A 27,564-nucleotide genomic window follows, 5' to 3' on the forward strand; every position below is an offset into this window, starting at 1 on the left:
TGTCCTGGGTGTGTAAGCCCATGACTATAGACTTAAGATTCTAGAAAAAGAACTGGAACTGGGATGAAATGAAAGTCTTAGTGAGATTTAACTCCCATCAGCGACCACCATTCAGAATTCGATGCCCACCGCTTTAAGGAGCTTGTATGTTCATCCCATTGCCACAGGTTTCTTCTGGGTACTTTTCAGTCTTCCCACATTCCAAAGGTGAGGGCTACCCAGCTGTGGGCATGCTCTTTTGTCACCAGATACACACAACGGATGTACTCACTTTCAAGCCTACAATCATGTTCTCGGTATTATTTATTTATTATTAGTTTTTTTGTTGTATTTGCACCATTTTACTTATTTTAAACACTAGTTATTTATCAGTCTTTTTGTGTAGATTTTCATTGATTCTATTGCATTTCTACGCTCTACTGTGAATGCCCACAAGAAAATGAATCTCGAGATTCATATATGTACTTTGATAATAAATATGGTAACATATATGTACTTTGATAATAAACTTATTTTGAACTCTCACGGGCTGACCCAGTGCAGCCGCAGGCTGTGTTGGTCATTGACACAAATGACACACTTCACTGTGTGTTCCGATGTACATGTGACAAGCTGATCTCTCATCTAGCCCCAGTACAGATCAGTTGGGCTGAATGATCTGGTCCTGCGCCTTAGACTTGTAAATGATGTTCAGTCTACATCCATTGGGAAGTTCAAGCAGAATCTTTTATTACGTCATTTAGAGAAGCAAAGTTACAATAGCAAAATCAGATTCCCACATCACCTTCCCCCACATTTATATCAAGGAATGTTAATGCTTTGGACAAAGTTATGCCTAAATTTTCAAGAAGCCCATGGAAATATATAATAGATGTGTCAAAGACAAGTACGGGGTTAAGATCTGAGCATTGCAGACAGCTGAATGCTCAGCTGAAGTGCTCTGCCTACACAAAATGACAGTGTGTGGTGGGTTCAGCGATGCTGAGGCCACATGCAGAATTAGGCCATCAATGGAGCTTGGATCACTCTGAGACAGCTCAGGCCCCTGGGTGGTAAAGGGAGAACCAGGGACACAAGAGGATAGAACCACATTCCCACCCCCCCGTATCTACCCCCCTTATGGCAGCAGCGAGAAGAGAGCAGGAGCCTCAGGAACCACACCAAGTTCAGCAACAGTTATTACCCTTGACCAATAGACTCCTGAACTAGAGGGGATAACTTCACTCAACCTCACTCACCCCAACACTGGACTCACTTTCAAGACCTCTTCGTCTCATGCATTGCTTATTTTTCTTTTTTTTTTCTTGTTGTATTTGCTCAGTTTTTTTACTTTAGCACATTGGCTGTTTTTTTTTATGTGCAGTCTTTCATTGATTCTGTTGTGTATCTTTGTACTTACTGTGAAAGCCCGCTAGAAAATGAATCTCAGGGTTGTATGTGGTGAGATATATGTACTTTGATAATAAATTTACTTTGAACTTTAAACATTGAACACCCTGCTTCTTCACCGTTACCTAACTGAAACTCATTTCCCAAGTTGACCTTTGACCCTTGTACCCCAGCTGATAGATAGCCAGACAGACCCTTCCCCAAGCATGTTAGCTCTAAATCCTTTGGAATCTTCTCCCAGAATTTGGTGCAGATGGAAAGAATTTTCAATTCGGAATTTCTTTTGATTCCTGTTGCTCTGAAACAACTTTCCCCTCCACGAGCTTCTGCGAAATGATGATGACTTTCTTAGTGTTTTTCCTTGGATCTGCAATAGATTCAAACAGAGAATAAGAGTCAGAGAATGGTAACAGGCCCTTCAGCCCAGCTTGTCCAGGCCGACCGAGGTGCCCACCTGAGCAAGTCCCATTTCACCTGTATTTCAAGTTCATTGTCATCTGACTGTATATCTATATATACAACCAAATGAAACAACATTCCTCTGGACCAGTGTGCACCCACAAAAACGTTTTGCATACAAAGCAAAATATTTCCACAAATTAATCAAATATAATTCAGAGTGCAAGTAGTGCACAACACAGGTAAACTGTAAATAGTACTGAAAACAGTAAACAGCTCGCTACCCTAGTGATGAGATCTCTGTGGTGGTAAAGTATTCATTAGTCTCTGAGGCTGAGGGAAGAAGCAGTTACCCAGTCTGGCAGTTCCAGTCCTGATGCTCCTGTACCTCCTTCCTGATAGTAGTGGGTCAAAGAGATTGTGGGATGGGTGGTAGGGATCCTCATCAATGCTTTGGGTCCTTTGCATACAATGCTCCCAGTAAGTGTCACCAATAGCGGGGAGGGAGATCCTAGTGATTCTCTCATCAGTTTTTACTACTGTCTGTAGGGTCTTGCGTTCTTATCTGTGTACTGCACCTATCCAAATATCTGATAAATAATGTTAATGTATCTGCCTCAACCACCTCCTCTAGAAGCTTGTTCCATTTATGGACCACCCTGTGTGTGATGAAGTTGCCCCTTGGGTCCTTTTCAAATCTCACCCCACTCCCTCCTGTTGATGATTCCTCAGCCCTGGGGAAAAAGTCTGTGTATGTTCACCGTGTCTCTGCCCCTTTGATTTTATACACTTCTCGTATACACCCCTCAGTCTTGTATGCTCCAAGCAATAATAAGTTACCTACCGCATTGCGAATATGTACGTGTTAGATGTAGCCTTGCTATGGTGGTGCTAGAACCATGGTGACATTGGTGGACTGCCCCAGCACATATTTGGACTGTAGTGTTTGTTGACACAAAAATGTTTTGATGTACATGTGACAAATATACCTAATCTTCCTTTCTAGCACAATGTCATCGTGAATGTATATTACTATCTCTTCAAAAACTTTGGACAAATTAGTTGAGTAGGGTGCCTTATCAGCAAAGGAAAATGGAGAGCTGTGTAGGAGAGAAGAGATTAATCTTGGAGTAGATTAAAAGGTCAGCACAACATCAAGGGCAAACTTGGCAGACAGAAGGTGATGAGTACCTGGAATGAGCTGCCAAAGAAACTGGTTGAGGCAGATACATTAACAACACTTAACAGATATTTGGGCTGACTATCGCCATTCAATCCCTGCCTTTCCATCCCTTGGGACTCTCCCCCCATAACTTCCCTACAACAGGTGTTTGTCTCACTGGCTTGTTGCACTTCTGTCCGCCTTTCTTGAGTAAAGGTAGTAAGATGTCGACCACACATGGTCAACTGATTCTGGTCCCAATTTTATCCCAAAGTGATATCTGGGTTTATTGTCCCTCATTACATTGTTTGCTTCCATACAGAGTGTTCGGGAAAGCCATCGTTAAGGACCGTCACCAACCAGGACATGCCCTCTTCTCATTGCAACCATCAGGGAAGAGGTACAGGAGCCTGAAGCAATGTTTTGGGAACAGCTTCTTCCCCTTGGACATCAGATTTCTGAATGGACAATGAACCCATGAACACAACTTCACTATTGTGCTCTGCCTTTGCACTACTACTTTAATTTTAGGGTTTTTTATTGTAACTTCTAGTAATTTTTGTAATGCACAAAACCTGCAAATTTCACAACATACTGTACGTCAGTGATAATAAACCTGATTCTGATTCTGAATTCATCTGCAAATTCTTCATTTTTAACATTTAATATTCTACAGTATGAAATTGTCTGTTCCGGGTAATTTATTCCTTTTCCATCGCTAGCTCGCTTAACCTTCCTCAGTAGACATGCTCTCTAATCCAGGCAGCATCTTAGTAAATCTTCTCTGCACCCTCCCCAAATCTTCCTCATACTTCCTATAGTGAGGCAACCAGAACTAAACATAACCAAGTATAATCTAGCCAGGGTTTTATAGAGTTGCAACAATACCTTGTGGCTCTTGAACTCAATACCCTGACTAACAAAGGCCAATACTCCACACATCTTCTGAACCACCCTATTAATTTGGACAGCAACTCTGAGGGATCTATAGATTTGGACTTCAAGATCCCTCTGTTCCTCCAACCTGCTAAGAATCCCATTATTAACCCTGTACTCTACCTTCAAATTCGACCTCACAAAATTAATTTCTGCACACTTTTTTGGGTTGAACTCCATCTGCCACTTCTTAGCCCAGCTCTGTATTTATCAGTGTCCCGTTCTAACCTAAGAAGGTTTAAGAACCTTCTACACTCCCACAACTTCATCAACTTTCGTACCATCTACAAACTTACTACCCACCCTTCCACCTCCTCATCCAAGTCATTTATAGAAATCTCAGAAGAGCAGAGGTCCCCACAGAACACCATTGGTTACTGAACACACTCCAGCTACAACAATCTGCCTTCAATGGCCAAGCCAATTCTGAATCCACACAGCCACGTTTCCCTGGGTCCCATGCCTCCCGAATTTCTGAACCAACCAACCATGGGGAACCTTGCAAAAAGGTTTATATTGCTTTTATACTATTGAAAGGTTTCTTGTGGATGTTCTGGGGTACCAAATAGTTTCTATTTGTGGTTCTCTCTAACAATGAAAAGTTCAGCAACATCCCTCAGCTTTGGTTACATGGCAACCGTTTCTCTATGCAGAACCATCAACTAACCTCCAGTGCCTAGAGGTGGTCTTGGGTGGTCTGATTGACTTAACCTGGAAAACAGAAACACGTTTACGCACAGAAGGGCAACCGATTGCCCTGAGTCACTAAGGGTTACTGAGAATCACTAACCACCCCTTCATCCCACCTGCCATTAGTCACCAGACAAGTCAACCTTGCAATTAGACCTCAATGGTAGTGAGAATTGGTGGCACAGTTAGCGTAACACTTTACAACGCCAACAACCAATCATCAATCAAGTTCAATTCCCGCTGCTGTCCGTAAGGAGTTCACACGTTCTCCCCGTGACCACGTAGGTTTCCTCCCCGAGCACCAGTTTCCTCCCACATTCTAATGACGTATGGGGTAAGGGTTGGCAAGCTGTGGACATGCTTTATATGACGACACTTGAGGGCTGCCACCAGCACATCCTGGGAACTGTGTTGGTCGCTGACGCAAACAACGCATTTCACTATAGGCTTCGACGTACATACGACAAATAAAGCCCATATTTATGGTTCATTCCTGGGGGGAGAGGGTGGGGCTGAGTGGGGGGGGGGATGGTTTTGGAATCACATGGATTCCATGTGAGTAGTGGAGGCCATTCACACCTCCACATCCCACCAGACCCGAGTGGAACCAATCCAGCCAGTCTCATTGACCCACCCTCTGACTCAGCTCCCAGTTGCATCTGCTTCCAGTCCTCCCTTTACCGTATCAGATCAGATACGAAAACGCATGCAGCTGATCGACTGTATGGTGAATCGACTGGGTCTCCTGCATGCAAAAGGCTCTCTTTTCACGCAGACTTAGGAGTGTGCATGGTATTAGAACCAGGTCCGCCAATACATCGCTCCCGCACTGTAAGCGTGATCCATATTAACGTGACTCAGTTAAAATATTTAATTGTACAACACCACTGTTGTTCTTGCCCCGCTCCCCACTAAACCCCAACCCCAACCGCCCTGGAGCCCTGAGTCATAGGGGTGTTCACGTCAGGCTGTATGTTACCCATCTCCCTCCAGAAGCTTTCGGTAGGTGTCAATCTCCGCCTGCAGCCTCATCTTGGTGTTGAGCAAGGTCTGGTACTCCATGGCCCGGTTCTTCAGGTCTGTGCGGTACTGTGCCAAGTCCTGCTCGAGGTTGGCGATGATGTTGGCCAGGCTCTGGAGCTCCTTGGCCACTCGGTCCTCGGTATCCTGCAGGGTGTCCTCCAGTGAATGGATCTGTCAGGGTAGTCAGGGTCAATGAGTCACGCCACTGCACTGCCTCCCATATCAACCCATTCCCTAGGAAGATTCAGAGTGCTACAGCACAGAAACAGGCAGTGATGCATACATGACAAATAAAGCTGATCTTTCTTTTATCGACAGTAATCATCTAGCCTATGTGTCTTTGGGATGTGGAGAGAAACCAGAGAATTCTGTTGACTAGATAATTGCAAGTAATTGATGATGTTGTTCTACCCAAGAAAGGGAAAAACCTGTTATTGAGAAATTTTTAATTGATCTTATTGTATTTTTAAATGAATCTCAATTTAGAGTGCAGAAGAGGTTTACCAGGATGCTGCCTGGATTAGAGGGCACTTGGACAAAGTTGGAGTGATTTTTTCTGGAGCGGCGGGGTCTGAGAGGAGATCTGATGGAGGTTTATAAGATTATGAGAGGCATGGATAGAGTAGATAGAAAGCATCTTTTTCCCAGGGGTGAAATATCTAATAGCAGGGGCGGGGGTAATTTCAAAGGAGATGTGATTGACAAGTATTTCCTCCCCCCACAGAAAGTGGTGGGTGACAGGAATGGATTGCCTGTAGAGATGAAAGAGGGAGATACATTAGAGAGATTAAAGCATGAATATGAGGAAATGGAAGGATATGGACTTTGTGTAGGCAGAAGGGATCAGTTCAGTTGGCCCTTTGATTATTAATATAATTGATTCTGAACAACATTGCGAGTTCAAAGGCCTGTTCCTGTGCTGTACTGTTCTATGTTCACAGTAGTTATGGTGACATATATGTAGATTAATAACAAATGTACTTTGAAATAGGGATGTGGATTGTGCTAATATAGTAATAGGGAACTGCAGACAAAGCCTAGAAGCAGACATAGAATGCCACAGTGACAATACACAAGTCTCGGGAACTTCATTAATTATGTTACAGCATTGTTAGCGAGAGAAAGAGTCAGAGAGAGCTACAGGACAGAAACAAGCCCTGGACTGTCTAATCCATGCTGAACCATTAATTTTCCGAGTTCCACCGACCCACACCCAGACCAAAGCCCTCCATACAGCTCCCATCCCTGCGTTTATCTAAACTTCTCTTAAACGTTGAAATTGAAACTGCATCCATCACTTTGGTTCCACATCCTCACCACCCTCTGAGCGAAGTTCCTCCTCAGGCTCCCCCTAAATATTTCACCTTTAACTTCTGACCTCTGCTTCTCATCTCACCCACCAGTAGGAAAAGACTGCTTGCATTTGCCCCATCTATACCCTTGGTAATTTGGTATAGCTCGATCAAATTTGAGTGAGTGTGCCTGTGCATGATTGTGGATGTGTAAGGTTGTGTGTTATGTCCGGTAAGCAGGGTGGTACAGGTGAGGTGTGTGTGGGAGCGGGAGATTCTGTATCTGTGTGCGCGCCTGTGCCTGTGATTCGCGGTCCAGAACGGAGTGCCGTCGGTACCGTGGCTCCGAGGGTGCGCTGCTCCACCTCCAGGGTTTTGATCTGACGCCGGAGATCGGCGACATTCTGCTTCGCTGCCTGCAAAGCCTCGTTGTTCTTCGAAACCTCGAGGGAGGCAGAGTCAAACTGCAAAAGAAGGCATAAGAGATACTGGAGATCCAGAGCAACACACACAAAATGCTGGCAGAACTCAGGAGGCAGCATCGATGGAGAAGAATAAACAATCCACATTTCGGGGTGAAAACCTCCATCAGAACTGGAAAGGATTTATTCCCCTCCATGAATATTGCCTGACTTGCTTAAGGGATGTGGCATCAGACTGGGTGATCAGAATAAACTTTACTGACTCTACAGGGACACAGCACACACTCACACAGTACCAACATCCTTTCTCACACACAGCTTCTCTGCATCTTGTCCAAAAAACGTCCTCACACTTATTTTTCAAACATTCACCCATGACCCACAGAAAATGCCATGTTTGAATGGCAAAGACACGATGGTCCAACTGGCCGAGTTCTGCTTCTGTCTTTTACGGCCTCCCCTCCATGGACTCTGTCTACACTGCTCCTACTTCAGTAAACAGCCGACATAATCAAAGACCCCACCCATCCTGGACATCTCTCTCTTTCCCTTTCCCACCAGGTGGAAAATACAAAGCCTGGGCTCAAGGACAGCATCTACACCACATTATAAAACTCTTCAATGGTTCCCCTGTATGATAAGATGCATCCCTGACCTCACAATCTACCTGTTCTGCACCATCTCTGTATTCTGCCTCGTTAATATTGTACTACCTCAATGCAGTACCCCACTGTTGTAAGACTATTGAATGACCCTCTAATACAATAAGATGGATTATTGATCTCACAATCTATCTCGTTATTCTGTACCTTATTATTCCATAAGGAGTCAATTATCAAAGACCCCACCCACTCAGGACTTTCTCTCTTCCCCATCTCCAATCAGGCAGAAGATACAAAGACCCAAAAGCATGTACAAACAAGCTTAAAGACAGCTTCTAACTCACTGTTATCAGACTCTGGAACGGACCTCTTGTCTGATGAAATTGAACTTTCGATCTCTGTCTACTTTGTCGAGGCCCTTGCACTTCAGTCACAGACACAGACCCGCCTGTGAAAGGACGAGGGTTGGGCATGGGGCTCACAACTCCATCCACAAAGCCCCAGAGCTACAGAAATGCCAACAGAAGCTCCCATCACTGGGAGAGAAAGGATCTTTGAAGATGGGCTGTAACTGGGGGCAATTTGAAAGACTGGCCCAAGACAGACCAGGCAAGCTGTTGTCTGCAGCCTGTGCCCCAATATGGGTTGTTAGAGTGACTTTTGGGTTTAGGACATTTACATTTAGCAATTGACTTTGACTACCAGTCTTCACATCTGAAGAATGTATGGTGCATTTAATTTGGAGTACAGCTCTGAACAAGCCCTAAAAGCTGTGAATCCCAGCCCAAACAATGGTGATTAAAATTCATTTGGATGTCTGCGTTGTGGATGTGAATCAAGAGGCATGAAGGCTGTATGTAGTTTCAAAGAAAGCATTGTCCATACATTGTAAATAAGGAGTTGTCCTTTGAGGTTTGGCACATAAAATATCAGACCAGCCAGACCTTGTGACCGAAAGCGTCCCCATATGATGCCTGTTGTACTTGGTTTTGTCAAGTAAAGAAGCTGCTCTGTATCTACCAGTAATTTTCTCTGGAAACTCCATTCATGCAACAACAGGGGTAAGCAAGCACCTGCATGTGTATACCACTGTTATTAACCCACTGCCCATCTTGATGCATTTGGTGACAACACTCAGGAACACATTCACCCTGTGCCCATTACCTTCTTTCTGTAGCATTCTTCTGCCTCCTTCTTGTTCTGGTCTGCAAGGGCCTGGTATTCCTCGCGGATCTTGTTAATCATTTGTCCCAGGTCCTCCTCTTCAGTGTTTTCAAGCTCCACCGAGACGCTGGAGTTCGAAATCTGTCTTCTGAGTTCATCCACCTCCTGTGAGGACAAACAAACTTTACAGCACTGTTCCATTCAGTGAAATCACTGGGCAAAACAGAGGCAGTTCAATTTCAAGTTTATTGTCCTGGGCAGACAGACTCAGAATCAAGTTTATTATCAGTTATATAGATGAACTTTATTGCAGCAGTACAGTGCAATGTGTAAAATCAATACTTTGTTACAACACAAAATATATAAAAAGAAAATTACTATGGCAAAAAGGGCAAAAGAGTGAGGGACTCAGGATATAACCTGTCAAATTCTGCAGTCTGATTATGAGCTATACAGTATAAGGAGGCCCTCTATTGGTCAGGGTCAACCATGGATGTTGTGACCTAGCTGTATGCAAGCTAGGGCAGGGCAATATGGAAAGCACGTTGTAGCCTATGCAGCAGGCAGGGCAATATGGAAAGCACGCTGTAGCCTATGCAGCAGGCTCCCCAAGAGGGGGTACAGCCACAAAGCAGCAGAGATTTGAAATCAAAGTTTTTCTCCAGGATGAGCTGCCAACCATGGCTGACGAGCCCCATCTGCCTGAAGTGAGCAGTTTTAAGGTGCCAGTAACCCACCTTTGCCAGTTCTCCCGACAGTAGGAACATTTTTGCCGGGTTTGGTAGCTAAGCCACACGTGAAGGCCACGGACTGGACTTGGTTGTCAGAGGCTATTTGAAAGGCACCTTATCAGGAGTATTTGATAGGTAGAGGGAGCTCATTCCTGCTACTCCTGTCCACCACCCCACCCCCTCAGCACAGTTTTAAGGAATCAAACTCTATAAACGATTTAGATAATTTAGGTGGTTTAGATCATTTTTGGGCCCCACATGCAAGAAAGGATGTGCTGGCATTGGAGATGGTCCAGAGGAGGCTCATGAGTGATTCCAGGAATGAAAAGGTTAACGTATGAGGAATGTTTGATGGCTCTGGGCCTGTACTCACTGGAGTTTAGAAGAATGAGAGAAGATCTCATTGAAATCTATTAAATATTGAATGCCCTAGATAGAGTGGACATGGAGAAGGTGTTTCCTATAGTGGGGGAATCTTGGACCAGAGGGCGCAACCTCAGAAAAGAGGGACATGCCTTCAGAACAGAGATGAGGAGGAATGTCTTCAGCCAGAGGGTGGTGAATGGAAGGAATCTATTGCCACAGACGGCTGTGGTGGCCAGGTCATTGGGTATGTTTAAAGCAGAGGTTGATAGGTTCTTGATTAGTCACAGGGTGAAAAGTTATGAGGAGAAGTCAGGAGAATGGGGTTGAGAGAGACAAGAGATTGAGTGTATTTAAATCAGAGGCTGATGGGATTTTGATTAGCAAGGGTGTCAAAGGTAACAGAGAGAAGGCAGGAGAATATGGTTGAGAGGGATAATAAGTCACCCATGATGAACTGACAAGGAAGACGTGACGGGCTGAATAGCCCAATTCTGTGTCTTACAAATGCCATGGAAATGAGCTTTTCACAGCAGCAGCAGCACATACATTGCAAACATAAACAGATTATACATAATATGCAAAAGAAACAATAGCACTACTGCAAGCTGAGAGAGAGTAAAGAAATACAGTTGGAGGTAGTGTTGGGGTTTTTCAGGTGGGTTCATTCTGACTAGTTGCCTCAGAGCCTGCAATAGAGACTCCAGTGCACAAGGTTGCAGGAGGCTGCAGAGAGAGATGTCTCCATTGTGGGCACAGCAGTTTATGGAAACCATGGACTCTATCTACACTTCTCACTACCTCAGTAAAGTAGCCAGCAAAGTCCAAGACACCCTCCAACCCCAAATGTTCTCTCTTTTCCCCTCTCCCATCAGGCAGAAGGTAGATAAGCCTGAAAGCACACATCACCAGGCTCAAAGACAGCTTTTTATCAGACTCTTGTATGATAAGGTGGACCCTTGACCTCACAGTCTACCTCATTATGGCCTTGCACTGTATTGTCTACAGTATGCAAGACAAGCTTTTCACATGTGACAATAATAAACCAATCCCAATATAACGCACAAAATGCTGGAGGAACTCAGCAGCTCAGGCAGCATCTATGGAAATGATTGGTCCAATGTTTCGGACCAGACTGGAAACGAAGGGGGAAGACGCCAGAATAAAAAGGTGGAGGGAGGGGAAGGAGGGTAGATAGAAGGTAGAAGCCAGGTGGGTAGGAAAGATAAAGGGCTGGAGAGGAAGGAATCTGATATGAGAGGAGAAAAGGAAGGAGGAGGGGACCCGGGGGAGGTGAGATGAGTTAAGAGGCCAGAATGGGAAACAGAAGAAGAGGGGAGGAGAAGGGAAATTAATTTTTGCCAGGAAGAGAAATCAATATTTATTCCATCAAGTTAGAGGTTACCCAGATGGAATACAAGGTGTTGCTCCTCCACTCTGAGGGTGGCCTCATTGTGGCACAAGAGGAGGACATGGGTCAACATGTTGGAAAGGGAATGAAAATCAGAAATAAAATGTCTGGCCACCGGGAGGTTCTGCTTTTGGTGGATGGAGTGAAGGTGCTCAATGAAGCGATCCCCCAATTTACACTCATCTCACCAAAGCAGAGGAAGCTGCACCAGGAGCAGCGGACACAATGGATGACCTCAACAGGTTCACAGGTGAAATGTTGCCTCACATGGACAGACTGTTTGGGGTCCTGTATGGAGGGGAGGGAGGGGGTGAACAAGCAGGTGTAGCACTTTGGCCACTTGCAGAGGTAAGTGCTGGGTGGGAGGTTAGTGGGGAGGGGTGACTGGACAAGGGAATCACAGAAGGAGCGATCCCTGTAGAAAGTGGAGCGAGGGGGAAGAGCTAAAGATATGTTTGGTGGTAGGACCCCTTTGGAGATGGCAGAAGTTGTGGAGAATGATGACTCATGGGGTGGTAGTTAAAGACATGAGGAACTCTCTCACTGTTAAGGCAGCGGGAAGATGGGGTGTGCAGAAGTGGAGGAGATGCAGGTAAGGGAAGCATCAATGTTGGAGGAAGGGAAAGAAGGAGGAAATCTCTGGTGTCCTGGGAAGAAAAGCTGCATCCTGGGAACAGATGAAGGAACAGAGAAAAAGGAAAAGCATTTTTACAGGAGACGGGGTGGAAAAAGATATAGTCAAGGTAACCACGGGATATGGTAGACGATTGACAATCTATCTCCAAAGATCGAGAAAGGGAAAACAGATGAAAGAGATGGACCAAGTGAACTTAAGGGCAGGGTGGTAGTTGGAGGCAAAGTTAATGATATTGACAAGCTCAGCATCGGTGTATGAATCAGCACCAATGCAGACATCAGTGTAGTGGAGGAAGAATTGGGGAGCATTACCAGTGAAGACGTGAAACACAAACTGTTGTATGTAGCAAGCAAAAAGACAGACATAGCTAGAGTCCATGCGGGTGTCCATGGCTACCCCTCAGGTTTAGAGAAAGTAAGAGGAAATATTTTTGAGGGTGAGGACCACTTTGGCCAGACAGAGAAGGGTGATGGTTCTTTTATTGAGAAAGAAGTGGAGAATTTTAAGGCCTTCTTCATGGAAGATAGAGGTGTATAGGAACTGAACAGCCATGGGGAAGATGAGGCAGTCAGGGCCAGGGAACTGAAAGTTTGTGAGGAAACCAACAGCATGAGAGGTGGCATGGATGCTGGTGGGAAGGAATTGAACCTGGGGGGGGGGGGGAAGAGAATGGTGTCAAAGTATGAGGACATGATTTCAGTGGGGCAGGAGCAGGCAGAGACATTGGGCCTATCTGGACGGTCAGGTTTGTGGATCTTGGGTAGGAAGTAGAAGTGTTGGGTAAGGGATCTATGAGTTTGGTGGTAGTGGATGGGAGTTCTCCATTGTTGATGATGTAGGAGACAGTTTTCTGATGGTCCGGAGTGGAGTCTTTTTCAAGGGGGAGGCAAGCAGAGATGTGCTGCCTGCCCTTAGCAAGGTAGAGTCAGTCTATCTCACAACAACAAAACCCCCTTTGACCTCGGGTTTGATGGCAAATTTGGGAATGGTACGGAGACAGTGGAGGGCAGTATGTTCAGAGAACACAAGGTGCGAGGGGGAAAGTAGAGTGCTGAAATCAAGTCGGCTGAGTCTCATCAATTCAAGATGAAAATATTCAGACCAGGCAGAGAATCAGAGCTGGGTGTCCAAGAGGAGGAGGAGAGTTGGAGATGGGAGAAGGAGTCATCAGAGCAGGATGTGGAATTCTTGGCAAAGAAGTGGACTCAAACAGAGGTGACAGAAGAAGAGCTCGGCATCATGGCAGACGTGAAACTTACTGAGGTGTGGGCAAAAGGCCAATGCTAGTATACTGTGAAGAGCATTCTAACTGGTTGCACATCTGACTGGTGGAGGGGCCACTGCACTGGGTCAGAAAAAGTTGCAGAGGGTTGCAAACTCAGCCAGCTCCATCACAGGCACAAGCCTTCCTAGCATTGAGGATATCTTAAAAAGGCAATGGCTAAAGAAGGCAGCATCCATCATTAAAGACCCCATCACAACAGAGTATGTCCTCTTCTCATAAAGCACCATTAGGGAGGTGGTGCAGGAACCTGAAGCCACCCTCAACATTTCAGGAATAGCTTCTACCCCTCTGCCATCAGAATGGACAACAAACCCATGAATAATACCTCACTTTTTTGCTCTTCCTGTCTACTTATTTAACTTAGATATATATAAATACATATTTCTTATTGTAATTTATAGCATATTTTATGCACTGCACTGTACTGCTGCCATAAAACAACAAATTTCATGACATGTCAGTGATAATAAACCTGATTCTGATTCTTGCTCAGTTTTTATAACCTTCCCTAGATTTCTCCATTGCTCTGCCGTCACACATCCTCTCATGCCCAGATCTGTCAGTTCTCTCTCAGTCTCACAAAGCGCATTGCCCATACAGAGAACTTTAGGTTCCACACATGAAGAAAACTTCTTCAAAGAATCTCTTTTCCTCAAAGAAAAGAGAGCTCCTGATCGGTTGGTTAAGAAAGCATATGCCGTGTTTTCCGTTAATCGGGGATTGATTTAAAGAGCTGCTAGGTAATCTTGGAGCTCTTTAAAACCCTGGTTAGACCACATTTGGAATATTGTGTTCAGTTTTGGTCAACACATTACAGGAAGGATGTAGAAGCTTTAGAGAGAATGTAGAGGAGATTTACCAGGATGTTGCCTGGAGCATATTTTATGAAGATAGGTTGAGTGAGCCAAGACTTTTCTCTTTGGAGCAATGAAGAATGAGAGGTGACTTGGCAGAGATATACATGATAAGAGGCAAGGATGGAGTGGAGAGCAAGCACTCTTCTCCCCAGTGCAGAAATGGCTAATACCAGGGGGTATCAGTTTAAGGTGACTGGAAGAACGTATAGGGGATATGTCCGAAGTAAGTTTCATACATAGAGTGGTGGGTCTGTGGAAATGACTGCCAGGGATTGTGGTGGAGGTAGAAACATTAGAGACATTTAAGAGACGCTTAGATAGACACATGGAGGAAAGAAAATTGGGGCTATGTAGGAGGGAAAGGTTAGATTGACCTTAGAGTAGATTAAAAGTTTGACACCACGTCGTGGGTCAGAAGGCATTGATCCCATTTTATCCCTGCACTCCCCCCCCCCAAGCGCTACCCCTCACACTAGGGGTCAATGTGCTGCGGCCAATTAAACCATCGAGCTGCACATCTTTGGCATGTGGGAGGAGCCTGGAACACCCGGGGAGAACGTGCAAACTCCACAAAGACAGCGCCCGAGGTCAGGATCGAACCTTGAAGGCAGCGGCCCTACCCACTGCGCCACTATCTCACGCCCCTCAGGTGAGTTCAACAAGCTGACCCAAGAGCAGCGGCAGAAACCGTTACCTCCTGATGGTTCTTGCGGAGGTATCCCAGCTCCTCGTTCAAGCTCTCGATCTGCGCCTCCAGCTGCCCACGGCCCATGTTGGTATCTTCGAGGATTCTTCTCAGACCATTGAGGTCCTGTTCTACCGACTGCCTCAAGTCCATCTCCGACTGCCACCTGAGGACACCGAGGATCGCCGGGTTACTGAACACCCTCCACACTAAGCCCAGTTTCCGAGACACTGGTCTACTGAGGCCATTTGGCCATCCTGCCTATGCTGGGCCCTTACAGGTTGTGCTGTTTCTCCAAAAGTGATAAACTTCCTGAGTAACTTGGCTCCCCTTGTAAAATCAGAAATAACAAGCCCGCGTGTTATTCTTGATTAGGATTTAAATTTTAAATCCCGCATAAAGTGACCAAAGCAGCATTTTTACACTCGTTTCTGTCACGTAATGATGCTGAAAACCCATTTCATGACTTTATGTCGAATAGAATAGGTGCACTTATATGACTTTCCAAAGCAACTGATTGATAAACTTCAACTCATCCAAACGCCGCTGCTAGACTTTTAACTAAAACCAAGATAAAAGAACACATCACCCCGTCCTAGCTAATCTGCATTGGCTTCATGGGTCTTTTAGAATTGATTTTAAAGCCCTCAATGGTCTGGGATCGGAGTACATCGCGGAATTGTTTTCGTTTTATAATCCTGCTCGAGCTCTTGGGCTTTCTTCCGCCACTCTCTTAAATTTAAACTATCTCCCTCAAAGGATGATTTGCAGGTCTGTTTTATTTGAACTACGCCCCTAAACTGTGCAACTCACCTGTACCTGCAACTACAAGGGATGCTAGCTGACACTTCTAAACGCCAGCTCAAACCCTATTTACTTAAGCTTGATTTTAACTAACATCTTTTTTCCCCTTTATTTTTATGTTTGCATTTTATCCCATTACAAAGCACTTTGAACTGCATTCTTTCGTATGAAAAGTGCTCTATAAATAAGTTATTTTTATTGTTATTAACTTTCTTGAAAACTTTTCCCCGGAAATCGTTCCCAAATCATAACAGTGTGCTGGAGATCATTTATCGAACTGTGGTCATACTTTACAGCGCTAGCTGTTGGATCTGGGTTGATTTCCCGCCACTGTCTGTGAGGAGTTTGTACACTCCGTGTCCACTTTACTACCTCCTGTGCTGAGTGTGTGTTGGTGGTCATCCGCTTCAAGCTTTCACGTGTTTGTGCGTTCAGAGGCGCTCTGCCCACACCATTGTTCTACCACGTGGCTAGTTGAGATACTGTCACCTTCCTGCCATCTTGAACCAGTCTGGCCATTCTCTCTGACCTCTCTCATTAACAATGCGGCTTCGCCCACAGAACTGCTGCTCACTGGATGTTTTATTTTTGTTTTTTTCACACCATACTCTGTGAACTCTGGAGATGGTTGGGCGTGAAAACCCCAGGAAATCAGCTGCTTCTCCGATACTCAAACCACCCCGTTTGGCACCAACAAGCATTCCACGGTCAAAGTCACTTAGATCCCATTCTTCCCCCATTTGATGTTTGGTCTGAACAACAACTGAACCTCTTGGTCACGTCTGCATGCCTTTATGCATTGAGTTGAGGCTACGTGATTGGCTGATTAAATATTGGCATACACGAACCCATGTACAGATGTACCTAATAAAGTGGCCACTGAGTGGACGTACTATGATATAAAACTTATTTTAAAGTTTGAACTACAAGGACTGGGCCTGGAACTGTTTTCCCCTGGAGTGAACGAGGTGGAGGGGCGACTTCATAGAAGTGTATAGGAGCCTGGACAAGATTGATAGTAATAGTCCTTCTCCTCAAGGGTTGTTATTCTGCATCGGGCGGCAACCATGCCGTTTCTTTAACAATTTTTACGAGGCCGGTTTGCCAGTTCGGCACTCAACCCAGCGCGGATGGAAAGCGGGCAAGGAGCCGGCCGGATTTGACCACTCGATGCGGTTGCACCACAGGCCGGCTCTCCTCGAGGGTAGACGAGTCTAAAACTCGGGGGCAAGGGTTTAGGGTGACACGGGGGAAAAGATTCAAAGGGAACTTTGAGGGGCAACTTTTTCCACCCGGAGGGTGGCAGGTACATGGAACGAGCTGCCGTTCCAACATTTAAACAAACCCATGGATAGGAAATATTCAGATACGGACAAAACGCGGACAAAGCCCGATGGCCGAAGCCTGTCCCGGAGCTGGGGGACTGCCGTTTGAGGGAGGAATGGGGCTTGTTTTGCCATTGTTGTTTTTGTTGCTTGGTGTGTTCGGTGTTGTTCTGCTGAGCATTCTCGGCGTGGTATGTTGGCACTAGAATGTGTGGCGACGCCTCCAGCACACGCTTGGGTTGTGTTGGTTGTTAACGCAAACGATGCATTTTCACTGTATTCGGCCAGACTTCTAACCTCCTCCAGGATCAATCAAACCCTTCCCTCCCACGTAGCGCTCCAGATTTCCATCATCCATCTACCTATGTTAGAGTTTATTAAATGTCCCTCATGTACCTGTCTCTACCACCATCTCTGGCAGGCACACACACACACATCTATGTGTAAAGTTAGATCCAAGGATCTGTTTCTGTGCTGTGAACTTTAAACCATCGAATACTCACTTCACTTTGAAGTCATCGGACGCCAGTTCGCAATTGTCCAGCTGTAAGGTCAGGCCGGCATTGTCCAAGTTGGTGTCCTGAACCTATAATGCAAAGCAGGTTCAGGCGCGGCAGTGGTGTGGATAGGCACGGGGCCGAGGCTCGCGTATCACAATGCGTGCACGCAGCTCGCTGTTAGTGCAACGTTTCACAACGCCCCCAATCCGGGACCCGGTGTGAGCACACACACACACACACACACACACAAAGCTGGAGGAACTCAGCGGGTCCGGCAGCATCTGTGGCAGGGTGGAAGCAGAAAGTGTCGACGTGTCACGTCGGGACCCTTCAAGAGGAATGGAAAGAAAGAGGATAGTGTGGTCCAGAGCCCGGATCCGTCCCTTTCTAATTAATCTCTGCATTAATATGTTTTTGATTAGTCAGGGCGTCAAAGGTTACGGGGAGAAGGGGTTGAGAATGGCGGATGGGCCGAATGGCCCGATTCTGATCCTATGTCTTATGGTCACCCACCTGCTTACAGAGGTCCAGCACGGGTTTCTCGTATGACTGCCAGTCCCGGGTCATCGTGCCTTTATTGGTCAGCGCGCCCTTAATCTTATTCTCCAGTTCCTTGTTGGAGGTCTCGAGTCTCTTCACCTTGTTCATATAGGCGGCGAGCCGCTTGTTCAACACCTGCAGTTCGTCCTGCCGGTTGAACGTCGGCACCGAGAACTCCATCCGCCCGACTGCGGGCATGTTCACTGGACCGTACGACATCAGCCGCACGTTCCTGCTCAGGTCGCCCTGGAGACTCCGGGCGGTGCTGGCCCGCCGCTGAGAACTACCGCTCACCAGACTTGCTGAGCTGGGCGAACGCATGAAGACAGAGCTTCCTCTGTTCAGCTTAGCCCTGAACATATCCATTCTCTGTTCAATTCCAGGTACCCGATGACCCTCTTCACACCGCAATCTGTCTACCCCTCTCCGATTCTGCTCAGGGACACTTCGTCCGGCTCCTGCAAATCCACTCGTCTCTCGCTTTCTCTCTCCTATCTCCCCTTTTGACCACTCCTTTCCCTCGCCTTCTGCTCTCTCACACAAGTCTCCCCCGTTTCTCTGTCTCCCTCTTGCAGCTGTTCCCTTGTATCTCCTGCTCTACCTGTGCCCCTCACACCTGCGCGAGCGCGCACACGCACTTCTCCCTGTACTCCTCTCACCTGTCTCTTTTGACTCAGGTGAGCTTCTGTTTATATGCAGCTGAACGCATGGTTTTGGACTGGCAGCTTCATTGTCCAATTGCAGCCCGCCGCCTTTCGACTGACTCGTTAATAGGCGAAAGCCGAGGTCTCATTGGAGCCCCGCCCCTCACTGGGTCCAATGGAAAACGGAGAGGGCGGGACTAATGTGAACAGCTTGTTATTAAAGGCTCCGGTGACAGCTGTGCGGTGGCACTTCGGCTCGGCGCTCGCAGTGGAGCTCAGGATCCTTTACCATGTTTTCTGGCTCTCCAGGATACAGCAGCCGGTCGCTGCAGCGGATGTCCACCCTCCGCACGGTGCCGCGCTCCTTCTCCATCAACACCATGCCGCTGCCGGACGAGCTGAGGGTGGAATTCGATGCGCAGAGCAGGGCAGTGCGCATCCAGGAAAAGGAAGATATCAAAGGGCTGAACAACCGCTTCTCGGAGGTGATCGGACAGGTGAGCAGTGCCGGAGACGCGGAAGATAACACGACCCGCAATATCTAGGAGACCGCAATTCCCTAGGGATTCCCAACAAAGTCCCAATACCCACAAATATTGAAATCCGCAAAAACTGGGATCCGCAACTGCGGAGCCCCACGGAACCCGCGACCTCAATGTCCTGGATCCGATCCGCAACGTCTTATAGTAGGTAAATTCCGGGACCCACAAAATTTAAGTCCTGCAATTTCCCGAAACCCGTAAGATCTCAAGTCCCGCAAATATTGAGACTCGCAAATCGCGATATTCAATCTAGAAATTCCGGGACCCATAAAATCTTGGGAGCCATAAATGCCGAGATCCTCAGTTTTGGATCTGCAACTTTCAGGAATCCAAACAAATCCAGAGACCTGCAAATCCCGGACTTGTAAAATCCTGGGAGTTGCAAACACAGGGGGCCACGGAATCGTGTGATCCGCAATATCTAGGCACCCACAAATCCCGAGACCCGCAGAATCCTAGAATCCGCAAATCCCGAGACCCGCTGAAAAAGGAGACATTTGTCGTTGCGAGACCTCGGGATATCCAAACCAGGGACACGAATGGATCTCAGTCCGCTCGCCCCAGACCGATATCCTAAAGTTCCTGAATGTAGATAGGTTTCTTCCGCAGCGTCAGGCACTGCCTCCCGTGGAATGGGGTGGGGGGGGGGGTGATCGAGCGCTCAGCCGCGCACGAGTAAGCGCTATATTTACATGGCGCCTCTCTCCAATTCGGATTGGTAAACAAAATCAAGTCGTCATTTTTATTGTCATTTCGACCATAACTGCTAGTACAGTACACAGTAAAAACGAGACAACGTTTTTCAGGACCATTGTGCTACATGAAGCAGTACAAAAACTACACTGAACTATGTAAAAACACAGACAAAAAGAAACTACACTAGCCTGCAGATTTACCCAGGACTGCATAAAGTGCACAAAACAGTGCAGGCATTACAATAAATAATAAGCAAGACAATAGGCACAGTAGAGGGCAGTAAGTTGGTGTCAGTCCAGGCTCTGGGTATTGAGGAGTCTGATGGTTTGGGGGAAGAAACTGGTACATAGTCTGGTCGTGAGAGCCCGAATGTTTCAGAGCCTTTTCCCAGATGGCAGGAGGGAGAAGAGTTTGTATGAGGGGTGCGTGGGGTCCTTCAAAATGCTGTTTCCTTTGAGGATACAGTGTGTAATATAAATGTCCGTAATGGCGGGAAGAGAGACCCCGATGATCTTCTCAACTGACCTCACTATCCACTGCAGGGTCTTGCAATCCGAGATGGTGCAATTTCCGAACCAGGCAGTGATACAGCTGCTCAGGATGGTCTCAATACAACCCCTGTAGAATGTGATGAGGATGGGGGCTGAGAGATGGACTTTCCTCAGCCTTCACAGAAAGTAGAGATGCTGCTGGGCTTTCTTTGCTATGGAGCTGGTGTTGAGGGACCAGGTGAGATTCTCCGCCAGGTGAACACCAAGAAATTTGATGCTCTTAACGATCTGTACCGAGGAGCCGTCGATGTTCAGCAGGGAGTGGTTGCTCCGTGCCCTCCTGAAGTCAACAACCATCTCTTTTGTTTTGTTCACATTCAGAGACAGGTTGTTGGCTCTGCACCAGTCTGTTAGCCGCTACACCTCCTCTCTGTAAGCTGACTCGTCGTTCTTGCTGATGAGGCCCACCACGGTCGTGTCATCGGCGAACTTGATGATGTAGTTCGAGCTGTGTGTTGCAGCACAGTCGTGGGTCAGCAGAGTGAACAGCAGTGGACTGAGCACACAGCCCTGGGGAGCTCCCGTGCTCAGTGTGATAGTGTTGGAGATGTTGCTCCCGATCCGGACTGATTGAGATCTCCCAGTCAGGTAGTCTAGGATCCAGTTGCAGAGGGAGGAGTTCAGGCCCAATAGGCTCAGCTTTCCAATCAGTTTCTGAGGGATGATTGTGTTGAATGCTGAACTGAAGTCTATGAACAGCATCCGAACGTTCGTGTCTTTTTTGTCCAGGTGGGTTAGGGCCAGGTGGAGGGTGGTGGCAATGGTGTCTGTTGAGCGATTGAGCGAACCAAATCCTCTACTTCTCGGATGTAGTCTGATTGCGTACGACAAGATCACACATGGAACAACATGAACAGGCAATTAGTCAGGGGGTTAGGGGAGAAATCGCTCGAACGGCCTCGCTCAACGTGATCAGGAAACATGGAAATCACGAGGCTGGTTAATTGACCTCAGCGCCTGAGGAGAACGCCTCTTTTCTGGTTCCAAGTGATGCGATTCCAGGGGACTGCTTTACTCATGCCTGTTCCCATATCCACAGCGGGCAGGTCCCTCAATGACCGCACTAGAACCGACCTCCTGCACCTTCTAACAGACTACGCACACCAACAAGGGCGGATGGGCTAGCGGTTAATGTCGCGCTGTCCTACTGCAGCGCCATTGGTCCGGGTTCACTTCCAGCTGGTGCCTGTGTGGAGTTTGTACGTCCTCCCCATGAGCGCGTGCCTTTCCTCATGGTCACCGCTCTCCCCCCACTTTCCAAAGACGCATGGATTGGGTTGGTAAGCTGTGGACACGCTATTTTGGCCCTGGAAGCATGGTGAAATTAGCGGCTGCCCCCGAAACACCGCGAACGACGCGTTTCGATGTTTATTGACAAATAAAAATAACTTTTTTTAGAATTTAGAAATCTACAGCACGTTACAGGCCATTCGGCCCACAATGTTGTACCGACCGTGTAACCTACTCTAAAAACTGCTTAGAATTACCCTACCGCATAGAACCCTTTTCTTTTTGGCCTATTCTTTTCTTGAGTTCCCAATAAATAAAGCTTCTCTTCAGCTTTTTTCCAACATCCGGATAGATGAAAAGATCTCACCAATGGGACCATGTGACGCTTCCGCGGTGCCGTCCATCTCTCGGTACTGTTCTTGCCACAGTGCGACGATCCTTTTCCATGTATAAAAGTTTATTTACCAGTAAAAACATACATAAAACGATCCGGAGTTCACAAAACTACTTACAGTTTCAGATTAGAATTCGATTTACTATCATCTACGAAATATTCGATTACCTCGGGAAACTATCGTTCCCCGAACACGTCCGCTGTCCATGCCCCCTCTCCAAGAATACCAGGGTGTCACAATATGCACTGGCAATTTCGGAACCCAAGTGCGGAGCAAAGGCAGATTCCAGTGTAGATACGGCGAACAGTTTATAAATAGGAATTCCAACCGAACGTCGGTAGCTCGGCCAAGCGGCATTCTCAAAACTAGGAGTCTGCGATTGGCGCTAATCGGGAGTTTGCTTAAATATAGAAGTAACACTGAATCCCGAACCTATCAAAATAAACTTACTTTTGCACCGAAAGCACCAGGAGACCGCCTTGTAGTTTTCTCTTTGAATTGCAATTGAATTGAATATGCAGATAGTTATTAATGAATATGATATAGTTGGGATCACAGAGACATGGCTCCAGGGTGACCAAGAATGGGAGCTCAACATCCAGGGATATTCAATATTCAGGAGGGATAGACAGGAAAGAACAGGAGGTGGGGTAGCATTGCTGGTTAGAGAGGAGATTAACGCAATAGAAAGGAAGGACATTAGCCTGGAGGATGTGGAATCGATATGGGTAGAGCTGTATAACACTAAGGGGCAGAAAACGCTGGTGGGAGTTGTGTACAGACCACCTAACAGTAGTAGTGAGGTTGGGGATGGCATTAAACAGGAAATTAGAAATGTGTGCAATAAAGGAAAAGTAGTTATAATGGGTGACTTCAATCTACATTTAGATTGGGTGAACCAAATTGGTAAGGGTGCTGAGGAAGAGGATTTCTTGGAATGTATGCAGGATGGTTTTCTGCACCAACATGTTGAAGAACCAACTAGAGAGCAGGCCATTCTAGATTGGGTATTGAGCAATGAGGAAGGGTTAGTTAGCAATCTTGTCGTGTGAGGTCCCTTGGGTAAGAGTGACCATAATATGGTGGAATTCTTCATTAAGATGGAGAGTGACATAGTTAATTCAGAAACAAAGGTTCTGAACTTAAAGAAGGGTAACTTTGAAGGTATGAGACGTGAATTAGCTGACAGACTGGCAAATGATACTTAAAGGGTTGATGGTGGATATGCAATGGCAAGCATTTAAAGATCGCATGGATGAACTACAACAATTGTTCATCCCAGTTTGGCAAAAGCATAAACCAGGGAAGGTAGTGCACCCGTGGCTGACAAGGGAAATTATGAATAGTATCAAGTCCAAGGAAGAAACATATAAATTAGCAAAAAAAAAAGCGGTTCACCTGTGGACTGGGAGAAATTCAGAGACCAGCAGAGGAGGACAAAGGGCTTAATTAGGAAAGGGAAAAAAGATTATGAGAGAAAGCTGGCAGGAAACATAAAAACTGACTGTAAAAGCTTTTATAGATACGTGAAAAGAAAAAGATTGGTCAAGACAAATGTAGGTCCTTTACAGTCAGAAACGGGTGAATTGATCATAGGGAACAAAGACATGGCAGACCAATTGAATAACTACTTTGGTTCTGTCTTCACTAAGGAGGACATAAATAATCTTCCAGAAATAGTAAGGGACCAAGGGTCCAGTGAGATGGAGGAACTGAGGGAAATATATGTTAATAGGGAAGTGGTGTTAGGTAAATTGAAGGGATTAAAGGCAGATAAATCCCCAGGGCCAGATGGTCTGCATCCCAGGGTGCTTAAGGAAGTAGCCCAAGAAATAGTGGGTGCATTAGTGATAATTTTTCAAAACTCCTTAGATTCTGGATTAGTTCCTGAGGATTGGAAGGTGGCTAATGTAACCCCACTTTTTAAAAAAGGAGGGAGAGAGAAACCGGGGAATTATAGACCAGTGAGTCTGACATCGGTGGTAGGGAAAATGCTAGAGTCGATTATCAAAGATGTGATAACAGCACATTTGGAAAGAGATTAAATCATTGGACAAAGTCAGCATGAATTTGTGAAAGGAAAATCATGTCTGACAAATCTTATAGAATTTTTTGAAGATGTAACTAGTAGAGTGGATAGGGGAGCGCCAGTGGATGTGGAATATTTAGATTTTCAAAAGGCTTTTGACAAGGTCCCACACAGGAGATTAGTGTGCAAACTTAAAGCACATGGTATTGGGGGTATGGTATTGATGTGGATAGAAAATTGGTTGGCAGACAGGAAGCAAAGAGTGGGAGTAAACGGGACCTTTTCAGAATGGCAGGCAGTGACTAATGGGGTACCGCAAGGCTCAGTGCTGGGACCCCAGTTGTTTACAATATATATTAATGATTTAGTTGAGGGAATTAAATGCAGCATCTCCAAGTTTGTGGATGACATGAAGCTGGGTGGCAGTGTTAGCTGTGAGGAGGATGCTAAGAGGATGCAGGGTGACTTGGATAGGTTAGGTGAGTGGGCAAATTCATGGCAGATGCAATTTAATGTGGATAAATGTGAGGTTATCCACTTTGGTTTCAAGAACAGGAAAACAGATTATTATCTGAACGCTGGCCCATTAGGAAAAGGGGAGATGCAACGAGACCTGGGTGTCATTGTACACCAGTCATTGAAGGTGGGCATGCAGGTACAGCAGGTGGTGAAAAAGGCAAATGGTATGTTGGCATTCATAGCAAAAGGATTTGAATACAGGAGCAGGGAGGTTCTACTGCAGTTGTACAAGGCCTTGGTGAGACCAGATTGTGTGCAGTTTTGGTCCTCTAATCTGAGGAAAGACATTCTTGCCATAGAGGGAGTACAGAGAAGGTTCACTAGATTGATTCCTGGGATGGCAGGACTTTCATATGAAGAAAGACTGGATTGACTAGGCTTATACTCACTGGAATTTAGAAGATTGAGAGACAACCTAATTGAAATGTATAAAATTCTAAAGGCTAGATACAGGAAGATTGTTCCCGATGTTGGGGAAGTCCAGAACAAGGGGTCACAGTTTAAGGATAAAGGGGAAGCCTTTTAGGACCGAGATGAGGAAAAACTTCTTCACACAGAGAGTGGTGAATCTGTGGAATTCTCTGCCACAGGAAACAGTTGAGGCCGGTTCATTGGCTATACTTAAGAGGAAGTTAGATATGGCCCTTGTGGCTAAAGGGATCGGGGGTATGGAGAGAAAGTAGGTACAGAGTTCTGAGTTGGATGATCAGCCATGATCATACTGAATGGCGGTGCAGGCTCGAAGGGCCAAATGGCCTACTCCTGCACATATTTTCTATGTTTCTAAGTTTCTTTGTATGAATCTACGGCGGCAATTATTAGCCCATCTCCAGGATAGGATGATCTATGTTATTGTATGACCGACAACTCGCTTGAGATAACATTTCTGAATCATATTTGGAGTTTAGGTCACCTTATTTCCTCATGGAAAATGGCAGTAGGTGTGCCTTTTCTAAAACCTGGGAAAACCCTGCAGGATCCTTCTAATTACAGGCCAATATCATTAACATCTCATTTGTGTAAACATATGGAACGTAGGTAATAGAATGTTTGAATTATATTTTAGAAACGAGAGGTGATACAACGTTTTATCAGAGCAGATTTCGGAAGGGTAGAATGATAGTGGATTCAGTTTTATGTTTGGGAGATGATATTAGAAAAGCACAAGTAAACAAAGAAGTTGTACTAACAGTACTTTTGAAAAAGCATATGATTTGCTATGGAGGGAGGGTCTTTTGATTAAATTACGGGAATTAGGAGTGAAGAGAATTTTGTATAATTTTTTTTCTGAGCTTTTTATTTGTATGGTCTATACAAAGTATGTTTGGTGTTGTAGGGGATAGGGAATGGGACCCCACAAGGCAGTATTTGTAGCCTTTTATAGCTTAATATTATGATTAAAGGTATTTTCTCTGAGATGGATATGGGGGTGTATTACTATATGTAGATGATGGGGCTTTATGAATTTCAATTTCACTGTATATAGGATGCAATTGGAGATTAATAAGATTGAACAGTGGGCAAATAGGTGGGGATTTAAGCTTTCAGTAGCTAAAACACAAGTTACAAATATGATTAATAGACCTGCACTTGATTTGAAATTATATGGTTAAACTCTTTAAGTGTCAATTCTACGCATGTGACTGGATAATAAGCTGAAATGGAAGTACCATATCAGGGAAATAATTGATACATGTAAAGGAGCATTAAGTATACTCGGGTATCTTTCTGGATATTCTTGGGGTGTCACACAAAAATCTCTGACTATTTAAATTTGTTTAATTAGATCTGTCCTTGATTTTAACTGTGTGGCTTATGGATCAGCTTCATCTTCAACTTTCGAATGTTTGGGTGTGATACAAGCTTAGGCTTTAGGATTCTGTTATGATGCAGTAAGGTCGTCTCCTGTTTTGGCTTTACTGCTTGAAATAGGACATGTACCCCTACAATTGCAGAGGTTGAAGTTGGTGTTCATTCCCCTCCACACCTGTGTGTGCAGGGACCCAAAAGAGGAAGTTATGTAAACTAATGCTTTAAATATGAAATTTGAGGAGCAAAGAAATGATCATCCTGTTAGAGGTGTGTTGGAAACATCAGAGAATGTGTTTTTAGTTTTGGGTGGCTGGGTTCTTATCATGCCAGGAATAAGAATATGTCCCACTGTAGCTTGGTAACCTCGTTTTTTTCCCAATTACTTTAAATGATTTTAGGCTACATGATTTAATAAAATGGAATGATTCTGTTATGCCCGAGAGTCTGTTGGTCCATCAATATATCAAGGAAAATTATTATGATGTGTTAACTATTTTTACTGATGGATCAAATGTGATAAGTTTTTATCTGCAATTTGAGAGGGATAAGGGCAGCTCGGAGGTGTCAGTGTTGCAGTTGAACAGGGGAAACTATGGAGCCATGAGGGAGGAGCTGGCCAAAGTTGACTGGATGGATATCCTAGCAGAAAAGACAGTGGAACAGCAATGGCCGGTATTCTTGGGAATAATGCACAAGGTGCAAAATCAGTTCATCCCCCGGAGAAGGAAGGATTCAAAGGGGGGAAAGGGGCCACAGTGGTTGACAAAGGAAGTCAGAGATTGCATAGCATTTAAAAAAAAAAGTAAGTATGACAGAGCTAAGGTGAGTGGGAGGACAGATGATTGGGAAGTTTTTAAGGAACAACAGAACTTAACTAAAAAGGCAATATGGGGAGAAAAAAATGAGGTAACAATGCAGGCTAGCCAGGA

At 45.6% G+C, this 27,564-nt stretch overlaps 2 protein-coding genes across 3 annotated transcripts in view; one reads left to right on the top strand and one right to left on the bottom strand.

Annotated features, from left to right (window-relative positions):
* Positions 1-708: 708 nt before the first annotated feature.
* On the bottom strand, positions 709-18,859 carry LOC132392928 (keratin, type I cytoskeletal 18-like). Of its 2 annotated transcripts, XM_059967517.1 has the most exons (8): positions 18,191-18,859; positions 17,681-17,763; positions 15,058-15,214; positions 9,080-9,244; positions 7,230-7,355; positions 5,556-5,770; positions 4,554-4,597; positions 709-1,756 (listed from the first exon to the last, which is right to left on the bottom strand). In XM_059967517.1, exons 1-8 carry the CDS (start codon positions 18,581-18,583, stop codon positions 1,656-1,658), a joined length of 1,284 nt encoding a protein of 427 aa, XP_059823500.1. In that variant the 5' UTR covers positions 18,584-18,859; the 3' UTR covers positions 709-1,655. The 2 variants fall into 2 exon arrangements, with proteins under 2 accessions (XP_059823500.1, XP_059823501.1); XM_059967518.1 differs by lacking the exon at positions 4,554-4,597.
* A 145-nt stretch (positions 18,860-19,004) lies between these two features.
* Positions 19,005-27,564, top strand: part of LOC132392929 (keratin, type II cytoskeletal 8-like) — a 50,084-nt gene continuing 41,524 nt past the window's right edge. Inside the window, exon 1 of the mRNA XM_059967519.1 lies at positions 19,005-19,358. Within this exon, the coding sequence (XP_059823502.1) occupies positions 19,152-19,358 (207 nt within the window). The 5' untranslated portion in view covers positions 19,005-19,151. The remainder of the gene's footprint in view (positions 19,359-27,564) is intronic.

Source organism: Hypanus sabinus, chromosome 4 (assembly GCF_030144855.1).
Source record: "Hypanus sabinus isolate sHypSab1 chromosome 4, sHypSab1.hap1, whole genome shotgun sequence".
In the NCBI taxonomy this organism is placed as follows: domain Eukaryota; kingdom Metazoa; phylum Chordata; class Chondrichthyes; order Myliobatiformes; family Dasyatidae; genus Hypanus; species Hypanus sabinus.